Raw genomic sequence first — 18,248 nt, forward strand, 5'->3', positions numbered from 1 at the left:
TAAGATACCCTGAAGCACTGAAACCTGCTAAGCCATCTTTAGTTTCCTGACCTACAGAAATTGAGAAATAACAAGTACATAGTGTTTTGAGCCTAAATTTTAGAGTAAGTTTTGTATGGGAATAAGTAGCTCACATATCTAGAAAAATCTTCAACTATTTGAAAATTGGAAATAATTTTTTGATAACCTATGAATCAAAGTAAAAGTTATAATAGAAATAAGCAAATATTTAGAACTCAACACTAAATAAAACATATCAAAATGTGTGAGATAAAATAGTACTGAGAAGGAAATTTATAGCTATAAGTGTTATTTTAAAAATAAATGTTTAAGCATCCATCTGAGCTTTCACCTTAAGAAGAGTAAATTAAATCCAAGGTAAGTATAAGAAAGGACATAATGAATATAAGATCAAAAATCAGTAATATGGGAAACATGAAATAGAGAAAGTCAAAATAGTCCAAAGTTATTACCTTTATAATAAAATTGATAAACTTCTAGCAAGAATGATCAAAAAGAAAAGAATTAGAAATTCAAATTGCCAGTATCAGACATTTAAAAAAAATCTTAAAATAATAGATCCTTTAGACTTTAAAGGAATAGCAAAGGATTATTTAAAAAAAAACATTATTTTAATTAATTTGACAGCTTCAATAAAAGTGTAAAATGTAGGGAAAAAACAACCTTCTGAATATGACCCCAAAACAAATTGAAAAGCTAAACACACCTATATCCCTCCAAGTAATGAACTATTCTTGTTTGTATATAATATGAGAGTGTCTCAAAAAATGCTAAAGAATCTCCAGAGATGACAAGAAATACGTGGCAAATTTAGCACGTTTATAGAACTGAAATGCCAAATTAAAAATTCAGTTGCACTTATATATACTAACTATAATAATAATTGAAATGTTTTAAGTTAAAAACCTGTGAAAGCATCTGAACACATAAATGCTTAAGAGCAGATGAGTAAGATCCATATGCTAATTACAAAACTTTCCAAACATAAACATTTAAAAAAAATTTTTGCTTATCTCTTTATTTTGATCTTGTGTCTATCAATCTTATTGAAATCTATATCAACTAATAAATTCTCTGTAGATTCTCTTATACTTTCTATGCAAATTGTAATACCATTCATCTTTTCTATTATTTTTAACTGCATTTTAGGTTTTGGGGTACATATGAAGAACACACAAGATTGTTGCATAGGTACACACATTTAAAACACCTAGTAGACATATTGTATTCAAGAATTAGAAAACCCACCATTGTTAAGATGATAATGCAGTCCAAGATGATTTATAGATTCAACTCAATCTGAATAAAACTCCCAGTATGTGCCTTTCAGATGTAGACAACTGTTCTGCACACTGCTCTGCAAAGTGACTTTCCCACTTCCCCCACAAGGGTTATCATCTGTTTCTCTAACATTTCAAATCTGGGATGGTCATATAAACACCTGAACAACAGAAGATGATGCAAGTGACATTGTGCCAGTTCTGGACGTAGCCCTTCACTGGCCTGCCATCTTCCACTTTCTACCATGGGGATCTCTTAGTGCCCTGTAAAAAGCCTGACTATCCTGTTGGAGACCTTATGGTCCTTCATCTAAATGGAGAGGAGGAAGGACTCAGTGGATCTCTTCCAGTCATCACCTCCAAGATGCTGTAAATGTCAAGTAAGCTTTCCTGTACCCTACAGATGCCCCAGCTATCAGCTGAATAACACTGAGTGACTTCAGTCCATGCCACATGAAGCAGAAGAAATACTCAGCCAACCACTGCCTGAATTCCTGGCCCATACAATTTGAAGATAAAATAAGATGGTGATTGTTTTAAGTCACAAAAACTGTGGAGCCTTGTACAGCGCGGGAAGAGATGACCAGAATAAAGAGTGGCACCTGTAAGTGTGGTGCTTCCATAGCAACAATTTAAAGCATGTGGCATAGGCTTTAATATCAGATGCTAGTTGACACTTAGAAGGGTCTCCTGGACAGTGTAAGTGATGACTGAAAAGACAGAAGTAACTAGGGAAAAAGAAGTGACTCCTTATCTAGTGCCAGAAAGGGGTGGTGATACTGCCACATGAAATAATGTGGAAAACAGAAAATGTACTTAAGTAAACAGGGGATCCAGCTAAAATTTTCAAGTACAATATTGAAAGTTCAACCTGTTTCTTATAAAAGTGTGTGCTATCATAAAGCATAGGTAAAAATATGAGATGAAAGAGTATCTTGAATTTTCTAGCAGAATGTACAAGAAAAATAATAACCCAAGCTTGCTGTTTTCAAAAATCGAACTGGTTTTCCTTTCCAGTCTGTCCAAAGATCTAAAGACTCTCAGTGCAAGTAAGCTCATCTAGCTTCTGACATTAAAGCCAATGTCACAAGCTTTAAATGTGAGAATAGACATCATCTCAAAATTGTCAATGGAGATTCTTTGAGAAGACTTCAGAAAGATTTTAAAGTATGTCTCATAAACGCTACCAATTAAACAATAATAATCCTAAGACTCTTATGGGAATTATCTTACTGCACACACAGACCCAGCTTTTCAGGATATCATTTATGGCTATTATAATTCTTTCTTTTTTTATTGCATTTTAGGTTTGGGGGTACATGTGAAGAACATGCAAGATTGTTGCATAGGAATTATTTCTTAATTTTAGAGAAAAGAGACTCCAAATGCAAGGTTCTGCTCTCTAGTTTTCTTTTCTTTTTTGAGACAAGGTCTTGCCATTTTGACCAAGCTGGACTCAGAACTCTTGGGCTTAAGGAATTTTCCCATCTCAGTCTTAAAAATAGCTGGGACTACATAACATGCTGATTGGTTTGGCTGTGTCCTCACCCAAATCTCGTCTTGAATTGTAATCCCCATAATCCCCATGTGTTTTCAGAGCCACCAGGTGTTCTCTCCCATGCTGTTCTCATGATTGTGAGTGAGTTCTCATGAGTGCTGATGATTTTACAAGGGTCTGGCATTTCCCGGGCCGGCACTCATTCTCTCTCCTGCTGCCACCTGAAGAAGCAGGCTTGTTAATTTCTTGAGGCCTCCCCAGCCATTGGAACTGTGAGTCAAACCTCTTTTCTTTGTAAATTACCTAGTCTTGAGTGTTTCCTTATACCAATGTGAAAATGAACTGATGTATATGCATTTCTCCTTCTAAAAAATAAATATATATTGTATCTATATTTAACTTTTTTATTTGGTAATAGGTATGGAGTGCAGAGAATTATGGACTATGGAACATTTTTGGCAATTTCACTTTAGTTGATATTTTTGATGTATTTTTTACTATTGGAGTAAATAAATTCAGATTCTGGGCCGTTCTAATCATCATCTGATCTAACACTTTTATGTCATTCAGAAAAGTGGAAAGCATTAGTAGTTATTTGACTTCAGCTAGAAGGAGCATAGAGAATTATGGCTATTTTTATATTTATTCTCCATCTTGGAATCATAATTTAATCCACAGTAACAGCAATCATATCTGATAGTTCTTCAGAATTAAAGATATGTTTGTGTAACTTTTACCACTTACCAGTAAGAGAGCAAAGTGCTTATAGACAAGCTCTTCAAATTTTTTCAAATGATACGCATTACATTTGGGGTGGATGAATTTAATCCATTTATTAGGTAAGATGAAAATGAAGCCCATTTTAGTGGGGCCTGTTAATTGATAAAGACCTTAACTAGTTCAGATAGATGTTTATGGGACTCTTTATTTAAGGCTCTTATGACACAGAAGATACAGTATTTAACTAATGAAGGTGTTCAATGAAGCCAATGATAAGCCAAGCAGTGAAAATAACAATGGAAACCCTTAACCACTGCTCCCTTTTTGGCAATAATAATAATAATTTATTATAGAAATAATTATGGAATTGATATTGGAATACAATTCAAGAATTGAATTAATGTACTACAGATCATTATGGTTATATTTCACATGGGTTTAAGCCTTGATCAAAAGCCCATATCTAACCTAAAACTGCAGACAATGATTACCCACCATTCCAAGAATCAGAATTCAACTTCTGTTCTTAGTCTCTGTGCCGCTGAGACTGAGGGCTTGCTGGGTTGGACTTTCTAACAGGAAGCATCAGGCCCTCCTTGCTGGGAATAGGCTTACGGAAGAGAACTTGGGGTTGACTCCCCCTTCATTCTGGCTTAAATATTACTTGGCTCACCTCAGTATTTCCTAATGTGAAACTCATAACTTATTGTTCAATTTACTTTAGAATTTTTCTTTTCCCATTATAGGCTTTTCACATTACTTGGCATTTAACTACTCTTCCTTGGTGAGACACAAGTCTTTTTCCTCTAGGGATTTTCTAAGGGGAAAAAAGTGTTCAGAGAGATTACTTCATTTGAATTTGTTCCAGATATTCTAATTAACTAATCTGTAATGACTTCACTGTCTCTTTCATTTAAAATAGTGATGATGTAAAAGTCATAGATTGTGCCTACAGATAAATGAGATAATTATTTTTCTGACAGAGTAAGCCAAGAGATATCTGAAGAATTAAATTTCTGCCCAAGGTAGAGTATGTCTTCAGTTGGTGTGGAGTCCTTTAGGTGTGATGTTTCTTGTCATATCCTCCATTTCTTGTAAAAATTAGTGAAAGTTCTGTTTACTGGGATGAGGTGGGGGAGATACAGGGACATGTTTTTAATTAGGAAAGAAGTGGACTTAGGTTTATGCTATTTATATGACATTTGAATGATCAAAAGACTGAAGAGTTTGGCTCCTGCCTGTAAGTAAGCTCTGACACTGGTTTTTCCATGAAGTTGAATTTCAGCATTGTCCTTGTTAGGTACAAAGATTAATAGCTGGGCATATGAAAGTTATCACAAATCCTTAATCACAGTGAAGTCCTTAGGGTTACTTTGGCATAATTGAGGAAAGTTTCACCTAACAAATTTTAGTGTTGGCACATTTTTGTTTACTTGTGTCACAAATAAGAGTCTTGTCCAGGTAATTTTCACTAATCGGGTCAATTTTTACATAGTCATGCAAAGATGGACTCTTTGTTTTTCTATGAAGAAATTTTCCAATAGATAAGAATATTTAGTTATTTTTCTACATTGTGTTTAAGCACCTTTACATTTTGGTCATCTGCTCTGGATATGTGATACTTCTCTATGACTGAGATAATGAGAAGGCTGTGTGGAACTGTGGAAACGGTAGCCTCTAGGAACTATTTCTGTATCCACGGATCAACTCCCCATTTCCATGTGTTTTATGATCACACATACATGCCTGAGGTATCTACATTAATGTTTAGTGAAAGAAGCATTGCTTTTCTGGGCCGTGATGTGGGTATTTGAAAGCACTGACAAGAGATATTCATGTGATATGTTGAAATGTAGCTAGGGTCTTAAATACCACATGGTTTTGCTGAAGGAATTCTAATTGGGAAAGTAGAGCTAGCAAACATAAAAATTTTTCAGAATATGTAATACATATTTGGTTTTAATATATAACCTTATTTGTTTTCCATAAACTAATTTGTTTTCTCTTTTTATTTGCCAAATCAGATAAAAAACATGTTCCATATTACATGTAAAATAAACCAACTGATTTAATCATAACATTCACTTATGGGATGTTATATTTTATATTATTTGTTAATAAAGGTATACAATCACTTTCAGATATTTTGTTTATAGAGTTTAAAATTGCAGATCATGTCAAGTGTCTTAGAATGTGAAGGAACCAATATCTGTTATGTTCTGGAAGCATAATATGGGTTTTTACTTATGAATCTAAAAATAATCCCAGCAAAGCTACTAGTAGGCATATATGCTCAGGAAGTTATCTGGTCTACTGCCATTTAAATGGATTCATAAAACTGTGACTGTGAAGTATAATATTATAGAGGTTTTTTTTTTTATGGCATTTTATCGTTTGAAAACGCCATGTTCTTAGGGAACTATGTTAAATCATTTTGTTTCTAGAAAAAAGTTAACAACAATTTTTTAAAACCTTGTAATACTATCTTTCAGTTTTGAAAGTATTATATTTTTAATTGCTTAAATTCTAGAGGATAGTTTACATACCCTATTTTTTACAAGTAAACATTTAAATTGCCAAACGAATTATCCTGTTGAAATCTAGTTTTGATGATGGAGAGGGAAAAGTCAGTAAACCTTGCAGCAAGTAAGGTGTGAAAAAATAACAGAATTGGATACAGACTACATTATTCCCTTGTGTTCTTCAGCAGGTGTGTCTCTATCAATCCATAGCCTCAACAGTGACAGAACTCGAATCAGCTGGAAGTGGTAACGTGAATGAGACATGTGGAATGTTCATCACAGCTGGCTTCTAGACACAGCTCAAACTCTCTCTGCACACTTCCTGTTCCACTGCCAGATGTATGTAAGAATAATCCTGTCTATACTTGAGGTTTAGTATTCTGCAGTTTTCCTCAGCAGTGAATAATCAGAAAGTTTGGTTTTGTATCTCTACTTGTCCCAGTGTTCTCTGTAATCTGTTTGTTCTTAACTGTCAGATGTAGAGACTTTGAGGAATAATGCATTTTTTTTTGAATTTTTTTTAAACTAGGATCTTGTCTATATTTGTTATGGCTATCCCAAAAAGCCTCCTGAGTCACCCCAGGAACCCACAGGAGGTTGCACTTCCAGTATTTCTTCACTAAAATGGATCTTTCTGAAGAAGACTTTAAAAGAATGCTAGCCTCCCTTAATTATCTCATTAATCTTATAGCCTGTGAATACTCATTTATTAACTACAATTTCTGTTTCTGATTTTAGTCTTATTTTCTTTTTCTGAGCTCTCCCCAATGGTGGGTTCAACTTTTTTGCTATATTCCTGCTTGATTTATCTCATCAAGATACATTCCATCACAGGTAAAATTACCACTCATATAATTAAATTATTATTTTCTAAGGCATACAGTTTTATTGTGTGCTCCCAAAAGGCTTTCCTGAATTATAGGTATCTTATCCTTTTTTTTCCCTGGAGCATGTTTATAGAACTTTTTAAATTGACAAAGATCTGCATGATTTGTTCAGAGTCTACGTTCACTAGTCACAGATATCGTTTATTCAGCCCTTACCAGGTGCCACTTGTAAAGTATTCTAGGCTTTACAACTCTAAGATGTAAGAACTATTAAGATCCCTATTCTAAAATGGTGAAAGTGAGAGATAGAGAGCTTTAGTAAATGGCCGAAAATCTCACAGGAAGTAGAGAAGCTGAGGCTGTAGCTGAAGCAGTGTGACTTCAGTGTCCACATTATTCACCACATGCTACACTTGCTCCACGGATGTCTTGGATCTTAAATAGGTACATATTGGGTGACCGTGTAGTCACTGAAATCATGAAACCCCATGTCCCACTGACTACCATTTTCCTTGTAAGAGTCATAAGCTTGGAAATTTTTATTTAATTATAAATTTATAAAACATGAAGAAAATTATCAGCAGAATACCATAAAGGAGAGGCACTCTAATAGTTCTGTAGATAGTTGACTAGAAAGAATTCTGAATTTCTCAAATTTAGTCTCATTGTTTTCAAATGAGCAAACTGAGACAGACTTGTAAATGCATTTGGAAAATGACTCAAAGCCATACCTTCTTACACTGAACTTGGAATTTCTCTTAGAGTATGCTTCTTTTTGGAATGTGGTGACTAAGATTCTATTTTTGTGTATTCTTGGTTTCTAAATAGTGTTATGAATAAAACCAGGTCCCACTGTTCTGTACCTCTTTCTACAGTGTCTATTTTCTCCTCCCTCACTACCTAGCTCATCTGAAGAATTCAGAAAAAAATACACATGACATATTTGATAGTTGGTGATAGTCATGAGTTAGTTCACTTGAGTTCAAATCGATTGCTGAAAATTAGAGTTTAAATCAAACTTTAGTTCAAATTGATTGCTGAAAATTAGAATATTGTGTGTAAGTGTTATCAAAATTGTGGTATAGGCAAGGATAAAATGCAGAGAATCACAGCTCCTTATAAAGTGGACAGAGAGACCAAGTAATTGCTACAAGGAACAATGTAATAAATAATATCATAGCTATTTATACAGTTCAGAGTCCTGTCTTTTGGCATTTAATGAAAGACCAATGAAGACTGAACATTTTTCTAGGCATGAAGGAATGAAGGTCTAAAAGTAAACGGCAAGTGTACTGAGTGAGATATTTCAGAAGATGTTATTCTTGGTGCTACACAGATCATATTATCAAGATACTACAAATACAAAGGACTAAATCTATGTCCATTTATTTATTTAAAGCTTATTAGCACCACCAGAAAGTAAGTTTCCTGAGACCAAGAACCATTGCCTATTTATCGTGGCTGACTTCTGTGCCAAGAAAAATATTTTAAATAAGAAGTTACGAAATGTATGAATGGCTGTTGGGACTTTAACTCTCCTTCTGTATAGAATGTTCACTAAAACTTAGAGGTAGAAGCCTTTACCTGTGGCTGAAGCTATAATCTTTGAGGAGAAATAGAATTTCCAAGGAAAGATGGGCTCTTTGGATTAGGAACTTAAGAGACTTACTAAATGTTTTTTTTAATTTCTTATTATATTTTAAGTTCTGGGGTACATGTGCAGATCGTGCAAGACTGTTGCATAGGAGACTTACTAAGTGTTTATTGTGTATAAATCACCATTCAGGATACAACGGTGAAGATGAGCTCTGTCACACAGTGGGTGTAATCATATTTCCTGTTCACTGTTTCATCACAGGTCCTGTTCTCCTGAGCTCTCACCTCTGATGCAAGCCTGAAAGAAGAGTAAATGAGACAGAAGAACAATATTACAGAATTTGTCCTCCTGGGCTTGTCTCAAGATCCTGATGTGCAAAAAGCATTATTTGTCATATTTTTACTCACATATACTGTGACAATGGTGGGGAACCTGCTCATTGTGGTGACTATTACTGCCAGCCCTTCCTTGGGCTCCCCAATGTACTTCTTCCTTGCCTGCCTGTCATGTATAGATGCTGTGTATTCCACCACCATTTCTCCCATATTGATTTTAGACTTACTCTGTCATAAAAAGACTATTTCCTTCCGAGCTTGCATGGGCCAGCTCTTTGTAGAGCACTTGTTTGGTGGTACTGAGGTCTTCCTCCTGGTGGAGATGGCCTATGATCGCTATGTGGCCATCTGTAAGCCGCTGCACTATTTGACCATCATGAATCGACAGGTTTGCATCCTTCTGTTGGTGGTGGCCATGACTGGAGGTTTTATGCATTCTGTGTTTCAAATTGTTGTTGTGTACAGTCTCCCTTTCTGTGGCGCCAATGTTATTGACCACTTTTTCTGTGACATGTACCCGTTGTTGGAACTGGCATGCACTGACACCTACTTTATAGGCCTTGCTGTGGTTTTCAATGGTGGAGCAATCTGTATGGTCATCTTCACCCTTCTACTAATCTCCTATGGAGTCATCCTAAACTCCCTTAAAACTTACAGTCAGGAAGGGAGGCGCAAAGCCCTGTCTACCTGCAGCTCCCACATCACTGTGGTTGTCCTGTTTTTTGCTCCCTGTATTTTCATATATGTTAGACCTGTTTCAAACTTTCCTATTGATAAATTCATAACTGTGTTTTATACAGTTATCACACCCATGTTGAATCCTTTTATATACACATTGAGAAATTCAGAGATGAGAAATGCTATAGAAAAACTTGTGTAAAAGTTAACTATAGTTAGAATAAGAGTGTTCCTCCTCATGTAGATAAGGAGGTATGTAGACAAGGTCTTCTCAGTGAAATTTTCAGTCTTTTAAGGGTAATTCAAGGATCTTAAAGTGGTAAGTCAGGATTGAGATGCTCCCAGCTTACTTGAGAATCATCCCATCATGGCATCTGTTTGAATTTCAAGATCTCAATCTCTATATCCAGACTGAGAGTGGATGGGGCTGCTTGGCCTAAGGTGCACATTTTAAATTATGGTTTTTCTCTGTTACACATGAATTGAGACAGGGTATTTCTTTGATATGCCCAGTGCAGAATAGAGAGAGGGAGGAATAGGTATAATTAAAATAGATGCTCCTGTTGAAAAGGGAAGACAATGGTGCTTCCTCATGTGTATTTTATTTAAAGACTTTGTGGAATACATAAGCACCATATTCACAAATATCTTTGAAATTGGCCCTTCTCACACTTGAGCTGAAATTCTATGTGCAGTCTGATAATACTCTTAATGATCTTAGAATTACATTTGTCTAGTTTGGAGTACTTATGAGACACATCATTACATTTCTCTGAAGTCTTTTCAAAGTGTCTTAACATCCACAACTTTGAATTTATGTTTATTTTGATAACATTTCTTACTTTTTAGAAATTAAGAATACTTAGCTCTTTGCAGACTAGAAAGAAAAATCAGTTTTATCTTTGAAACCAGCAAATTTTGTCTCTTTTATGTTTCTTGTAAATTCTCTCTGAAAATGTAACAGTTAATCTTATTATTTTTAAAATCTATGACTTATTATAAAACACAATGCTATAAGAAACAGCCATAACTTTCAATATTCTATTTTGAAATTTTATCCAAATCTACCTACTCACTTAAGTACATTTAAAAAATTTTTAAATTTCTATGTTACTCTAGGTGACAGAATTACTGAAGTTTTTTTAGCACTACACAGTGACTCACTCTTTTTACAGCCTCTGGAATTGTTATGTTTGTATTTTTAGCCTTTAATTACAATATTTTGGAGACCCCTATTTTTGGGTGTGGAAGCCAATTCCATATGGTTTAAATTGTTGTTACAGAAATACCATAAATCTTGAGGTACCACTTTTTATTCCAGTCCTGTCTTCATGTATTGTGCATGGATCCACAGTTTCTGTGGTTTCCAGCAACCATCATTTTATTTTGGTTCCAAAATTTTGTGAGTCAGGAATTGAGGCAATTGTTGGCTAGGTATTTATTCTGTTTAATGTGGCAAGTACAGAAGTCACTGTCTTATTCAGCTAATACATGAGTTTTATGTAAGACACAGGATAACTTAATTCACATTTATAGCATAGTGGAAGGGATAATAGTAAGAGATGCACTGGGTCCCTTTTCCTATCCCTGTAGATGAAGGACTACAAGATCACTCCATGGTATAGTCAGGCTTTTCACATGGTGCTTAGAGATCCCAGTGGTAGAAAGATCGGTCTTGCCAGTTAAGGGCTATGTCCAGAACTGTCACAATGTCACTTGCATCATATTCTGTTCATCAAGAGTGGTCACATGATCAACCGGCTTTGAGGTTTTACAAAAACCTCAAGAAGATAACCCTTGATAGGGAAGTGGCAAAGTCCCTTTGCAGACCAGCATACAGAACAATTCTCCACATCTCAAAAAGAGCATATTGGGGTTTTATTCATTTTAAGTTGAATCTATAAACCATATTGTAATAGCAACATTGGGTTTTCTAATTCCTGAACACAGTATGTCTGTTAGATATTTTAAATATTTGTTTTTCAAGAATTTTGTAGTTTTGATTAGTGTAGGGATCTTCCTCCTCTATTCTGAAGTATTTATGTTTTCAGTTTTCATCACAGGTTTTCAATTGTTAAAAATTTTCAATTGTCATTGTTGCTAGTATGTATAAAGAAAATAGAATTTTTTATTGGACACTTAGGTCCTGTAAACTTGCTAAATTTAATTCTTATTCCTACATAGCAATGTCTGTAGATTCTTTAGGGTTTTCTCAAAAACTATAATGTTATCTACAAGTAAGGATAGCTCATTACTTTGAAAGATGTAGGACTGTTTCAGTTTCTCTTTGTATCATTTTAGGAAGGTTGTGCTTTCCCTACATTTTGCCTAATTCATCTAAGCTGTCAAGATAATTGAAATAATACATTCCATAACCAATATTTTTCTAACCTTTTAAAATCTAAAGGATCTATGGGATGATGATTTGTTTTTATTATTTTTGATATTGGTAATTTGAATTTCTCTTCATTTTCTCTTGATCACTCTTGCTAACAGTTATCAATTTCATTATAAAAGTACCCATTTTTGGCTATTTTTATTTTCTCTATTATATGTTTTCCATTTTATTGGGTTTTGACCTTATTTTTATGTTGTTTTATTTACTTCCCTTGGCTTTTAGTTACTCTTGTTGGTCTGGCTTCATAAGGTAAAGGCTCAGATGGCTGCTTTTAAATGCTTATTTTAAATGTAAACATTTATGACTATACATGTTTCTTTAAGTACTGTTTTGATCACAACTCACACATTTTGATATGTTTTTATTATTGCTTAGTTGTAAATATTTGCTTATTTCCATTATACCTTTTTCCTGGATTCATAGGTTCACTAAATACTTGTTGGCATGTTTCCCAGTATTTGAAGCACATTCTAGATCTATTTATGAATTATTTATTCATAGCAAATTATTTCAAAACTTAGTGATTCACACACTATGTACTCATTCTCAATTTCAGTAGGTCAGGAAACCAAGGATGGTTTAGTAGGTTCCCATGCCTTCAAGTCTCTCACAAAGCTGTAATGAAGGTGCTCTTTGGGGCTACCATCTCTTATGAAAGCTTGCCTGAGGAAGGATCCACTTACACACTGGGTGTTGGTATTAGCAGTTATTTAAATTCAGCTGAATTTAAATTCATAGACAGTTAGGTCCTATGTTTATATTTGTTGTTTATCTTGGAGTCATTTATACCACAGTACCTTTGTTCATATCTGATAGTTCTTCAGAATTAAAGATATGTTTGTGCATCTTTCAGCACTTACCAGTAAGACAGCACAGCACTTACAGACATGCTCTTCAAATTTTTGCAGTAATACATATCATCTTAGGGGTAGATGAATTTAATACATTTATTAGGTAAGTTGAAAATGATCATTTTTTAATGGAGCCCATTTGTTGATAAAAGACCTTAGATAGTTCAGATATGTGTTTATGAAACTCTGTATCTAAGGCTCTTATGACACAAAGACCCAACATTTAACTAAACAGAAGATGAGATGAAGGTGGTCAGTGGAGCCAATGGTAAACCCAGTTACAGAAATAACAATATTTAAATATTTAAATATTAAATACTGCTCCCTTGTTAGAAAATAAAAATTTATTTATTGTGGAAACAGTGATTGAATTGATATTGGAATAAAATTAAAATATTGAATTTATGGATGTATTAGTTCGTTTTCAAGTTGCTGGGTAGAAAAAAAGTTTAGTTGGATTTGGGTAGAAAAAAAGTTTTAGTTGGACTTTCAGTCCAATTCCACATTGCATTCCAAATTCCACATGGCTTGGGAGGCCTCAGAATCATGGTAGGAGGTGAAAGGCACTTCTTACATGGTGATGACGAGAGAAAATGAGAAAGATATAATTCAGGTTGAAATTTTGGTGGAGACACAGCCAAACGGTATCAGTGGACTATAGATCATTATGGATATATCTGACATAGATTGAGGTCTTGATCAAAAGCCTGTGCATGAACCAAAAACTGCAACACTATGATTACCTATTTTTCTAGGAATCAGAATATTAACTTCGGTTCTTAGGCTCTCTGCCTCTGAACTTCAGGACTTCTTGGGCACAGACTTTCTAACAGGAAGGGTAAGGCCCTTCTTACCAGAAATATTTTTAGAGAAGAGAATCTAGAGCTGGTTCTCCTCTCATTCTGGCTATTACTTGCCTTACCTAAACATTTCATAACATGAAACTCAAAATTTATTATTCAATTTGCTTTAGAATTTTTATTTTCACATTTCAGGCATTTCACATTACTTGTCATTTAGCTACTCTTCTTAGCAAGAGCCAAGTCTTTTTTCTCTAGGGATTTTCTAAGAAAAAAGTTTAAAGGGAGGTTACTTCATTTGAATTTGTTCCAAATATTCTAATTAACTAGTCTATAATGACCTTATTGTCTCTTTCTAAAAATTGTTGGTGTAAAAGTCATAGACTGTGTCTACATATATAAATGGAAGAATTATTTTCCTGATAGAACAACCCTGGAGATATCAAAAAAGTGAAATTTATGCCCAAGGTAGAGTATGCTTTTAGTTGGTATCTAGTCCTCTAGATGTAATGTTTTCTTCTCATATCTACCACTGCTTGCAAAAATGTGTGAAAGGTCTCAGTGTCCTGGGATGAGATTGGGGAAATATAGAGACATGCTTTTACTTAAGAGAGATGTGGTCTTAGGGATATACTAGTTGAATAACTGAAAGCATGAAGGGTTTGGCTTTTAGTTGTGAGAAAGCTCTGTGTTTTTTTCATGAAGTTAAATCTCAGCATTGTCTTTGTTAGGTACAAAGCTTAATACCTGGGCCTGTGAATGTTATCATAAATCTTCAATCACAATAAAGCACTTCTGGTTGCTTCACCATAATTGAGAAAACTTTCAAATAACACATTTTAGCGTTGATACTTGTGAAACATAATAGGGGCTTCTCCAGGTTAATTTCTGCTAATTAGGTCAACTTTTACATAATCATGCAGAGATAGTCTCTTTGTTTTTGTATGAAGAAATGTTCTAGCAGGAGAGAATGTTCGATTACCTTTGCACAGTAAATATTGATATTATGTTAAAGCATCTTTATATTTTGGTCATCTGCTTTGGTACTATACTTCTCCGAAGACTGAAATAGTGGGAAAACTTTGTGGAACTATGGAAACTCTAGCCACAGAGAACTAATTCTGTATCAATTGATCATCCATGTACATTCCTGTGTTTTATGATCATACATAGATGCATGAGGTATCTATGGCAATCCTCAGTGCAAGAAGCATTGCTTTTGTGGACCAAGATGTGAGTATTTGAAACCATTGACAAGAGATATTCTTTGTAAATTCCTGTGATATGTTGAAATGTAGCTAACATCTTAAAAACCAGTGGTTTTGTTGGATAAATTCTAACCGGAAAAACTAAGCTAGCAAGCATGAAAATTTATCAGAATATACAATGAATATTTGGTTTTAATATATAGTCTAATTTGTTGTCTTTTTTCCATTTTCCAAATAAGAAAAGAAACATGTTCCATATTACATGTATAATAAATAAACCAATACATGTATAATCTTAGTTTATGGCTTGTTATATTTTACACGATATATTAATAAAGGTGTATAATTACTTTTAAATATATTTGATTAGATAATTTAAAACTCCGGGTCATGGCAAGTGTGTTAGAGTACAAATGAACAAATGCCTGTTATGTTTTAGAAGCATAATATGGGATTTTACTTATGACTCTACCAATTATCCCAGGAAACATACTAGTAGATATATATGCTCAGGAAGGTACCTAGTCTACTGTCATTTAAATAGATTTATAAAACTGTGACTGTGAAATATAATTTTTTTTTTTCTTTTTGAGACGGAGTTTCGCTCTTGTTACCCAGGCTGGAGTGCAATGGCGCGATCTCGGCTCACCGCAACCTCCGCCTCCTGGGTTCAGGCAATTCTCCTGCCTCAGCCTCCTGAGTAGCTGGGATTACAGGTACACACCACCATGCCCAGCTAATTTTTTGTATTTTTAGTGGAGACGGGGTTTCACCATGTTGACCAGGATGGTCTCGATCTCTCGACCTCGTGATCCACCCGCCTCGGCCTCCCAAAGTGCTGGGATTACAAGCTTGAGCCACCGCGCCCGGCTGAAATATAATATTATAGAGTTTTTTTTTATTATGGAATTTTATCTTTTGAATATGGCATGTTCTTAACAATGTATATTAAATAATTTTTTTTCTAGAAAAATGTTAACTTAGAAGTTTACATTGAAAACCTATTAATACTGTTTCTGCATTTAAAATATTGTTTTTTAAATGATTTAATCTAGAATGGATAGTTTACATACCCTATTTTTTACAAGTAAGCATTCAAATTGCCAGATAGAATTATCCTTTTGAAATCTAGTGTTGTTGATGAAAGGGGGAGAAGGCACTAAACTTTGCAGCAAGTGAGGTGTGAAAAAATAACGGAATTGGCTGTAGACTACATTATTCCCCTGAGTTCTTCAGCAGGTGTGTCTCTATCAGTCTATGGCTCCAACAATGACAGAACTTGAATCAGCTGAAAGTGGTACATGAAGGAGACACATGGAATGTTCATCACAGCTGATGTTTAGAGGAAGCCAAACTCTCCCTGCGCACATCCTCTTCCACTGCCAGATCTCTGAAAATGCAATCATCTTGTCTACTTTTGAGGTGTAGTAATTCTGCAGTTTTCCTACCAGTGAATTATCAGAAAGTTTGGGTTTGTGTCTCTGCTGGTCCCATTGTTCTCTGTAATTTAAGTTTGTCCTTAACCATCAGATCTTGAGACTTTGAGCAATCAATGTGTTTTGTTTTCTTCTGAGTTTTCTTTTTTCTTTTCTCTTTGTTTTTGCTTAATAGGATCTGGGCTGTGTTTGTTTGGCTATGCCAAGAAGCCTCTTAACTCTCCACAGACCCACTGGAGGCTGTGCTTCCATTATTTCCTTACAAAAAAAATCTTTCTGAAGAAAATTTTCAGGAGAATACTTGCCTCAATTATCACATTAACCTTAACCTTCTTATTACCTATGTGTATTATCTTATTTATTATAATTACTCTGTTTTCTAATTTGACTTCTTTTTCTTTTATTTTCTGCCATTTAGTCTCCCTCTGATGAGGGGTCAAACTTTTCTGCTGTAATTCTACCTGATCTTGTCAGGTACCTTCTATCACAGATAAAAATCAATATTCTTACATAATTAAATGGATAATTCCTAAGATGGGCAACTATATTGTGTGCCTCAAAAGTTTTTCCTGACTTATAGGTGTCTTCTTGTACTTTTCTGGGACTATGTCTATAAATCTTTTCAAACTGACAAACATCCAGATGATGAGTTCTGATCCAATGTTTGCAGTGAAGCATTCAGGAACACGAGTAATAGCTACCATTTATTGAGGTTTTACCAGATTCCAGCCAATGTTCTAGACACTTTACTATATATTAAAACCAAATATGCCAGTTTTATAATAGATTTAAGACCCAAAAGTTCTTAAATCAAAGTGAGGCATAGAGAGGTTTAGTAGGTGGCCCAGAGTCACATAGTAAGTGGTAAAGCTGGGGTTGTAGCTGAGGCAGTGTGGCTCCAAAGTCCACATTCTTCACCACATGCTACACTTTCTCTCCAAACATGTCTTGAATTTTAAAGAGGCACATATTGTATGAGAAATTTGTAGTTATTATTTACTCACTTTAACCATGAAACATCTACAACTGAATACTATTTTTCATGTAACAGTCATGAGCTTGGAAATTGCTATTTAATTATAAATATGTGAAAAATGAAAAAAAATCAGCAGAATAAAACAAAGGAGAGGTGCACTAACAGTTTTGGAGATGGTGACTAGAAAGGATTCTGAGTTCATCTAATGTAATGACACTGTTTTCCAGTAAGAAAACAGAGACATATTCATAAATGCATCCAGGTAATGACTCAAATTCATGCTGCCTTACATTGATCTTGCCATTTCTCTTCTACTATGCATTTTTTTAATCTAGACACTTTATTTTTGAGTACCCTCAGTATCTAAATAGTGTTATAAATAAAACCATATCCCACTGTTCTGTACCTCTTTGTACAGTGTCTGTTTTCTCCTCTCTCACCATCTAGTTCACCCCAAGAATTCAGAAAAAATACTCACTACTAATGTGGCAATTGGTGATAGTCATGAGTTAGTTTGCTTGAGTTCAAAATTGGTTGCTGAAAATCAGGATATTGTTGTACGTATAATAAACAATTATGAAACAGGCAAGGATATGATCTAGAGACTTACAGCTCTTCATAAGGTGAAGAGAGGGTCAGACCAAGTAATTGCTGGGGGGAAGAATGTGATAAATAATATTTTACTATTTATTCAGGTCCATGTCCAGTCTTTTGACATTTAGTTAGTTATTCATAAAGACTGAACAGCCTTTGAGGCATGAAGGACCAAATATCTAATCATAGAATTTCATAGTACTGAGATATTTCAGAGCATGTTATTTTTGATGCTACACCGATCATAAAGACACCACCACAACTCCAGACTCAAATGATTGAATCTATGACAATTTAATTATTTAGAGTTTATTACCATCACCAGAAAGTAAGTTTCTTGAGGTCAAGAATCCATTGCCTATTCACCATAGCTAACTGTTGTGCCAAGAAGTATGTTTTAAATAAGGAGTTATGAAATGTATGAATGGCTGTGGGCACTTTAACTCTTCTTCTGTACATAGCATTCACTAAAACGTAGCGGCAGAATGTGTTACCTGTAGGCTCAAA

General features: G+C 34.6%; 1 protein-coding gene across 1 annotated transcript; it reads left to right on the forward strand.

Annotated features, from left to right (window-relative positions):
• Positions 1 to 8,777: 8,777 nt before the first annotated feature.
• On the forward strand, positions 8,778 to 9,680 carry LOC101040815 (olfactory receptor 4A8-like). The gene has a single exon (XM_039471239.1). It carries the CDS (start codon positions 8,778 to 8,780, stop codon positions 9,678 to 9,680), a length of 903 nt encoding a protein of 300 aa, XP_039327173.1.
• Positions 9,681 to 18,248: the final 8,568 nt, after the last annotated feature.

This window comes from Saimiri boliviensis, chromosome 6, assembly GCF_048565385.1.
Source record: "Saimiri boliviensis isolate mSaiBol1 chromosome 6, mSaiBol1.pri, whole genome shotgun sequence".
In the NCBI taxonomy this organism is placed as follows: Eukaryota; Metazoa; Chordata; class Mammalia; order Primates; family Cebidae; genus Saimiri; species Saimiri boliviensis.

Excerpts from the sequence above, each read along its gene's own strand:
- LOC101040815 (XM_039471239.1), top strand. The coding sequence starts at position 8,778 with ATGAGACAGAAGAACAATATTACAGAATTTGTCCTCCTGGGCTTGTCT.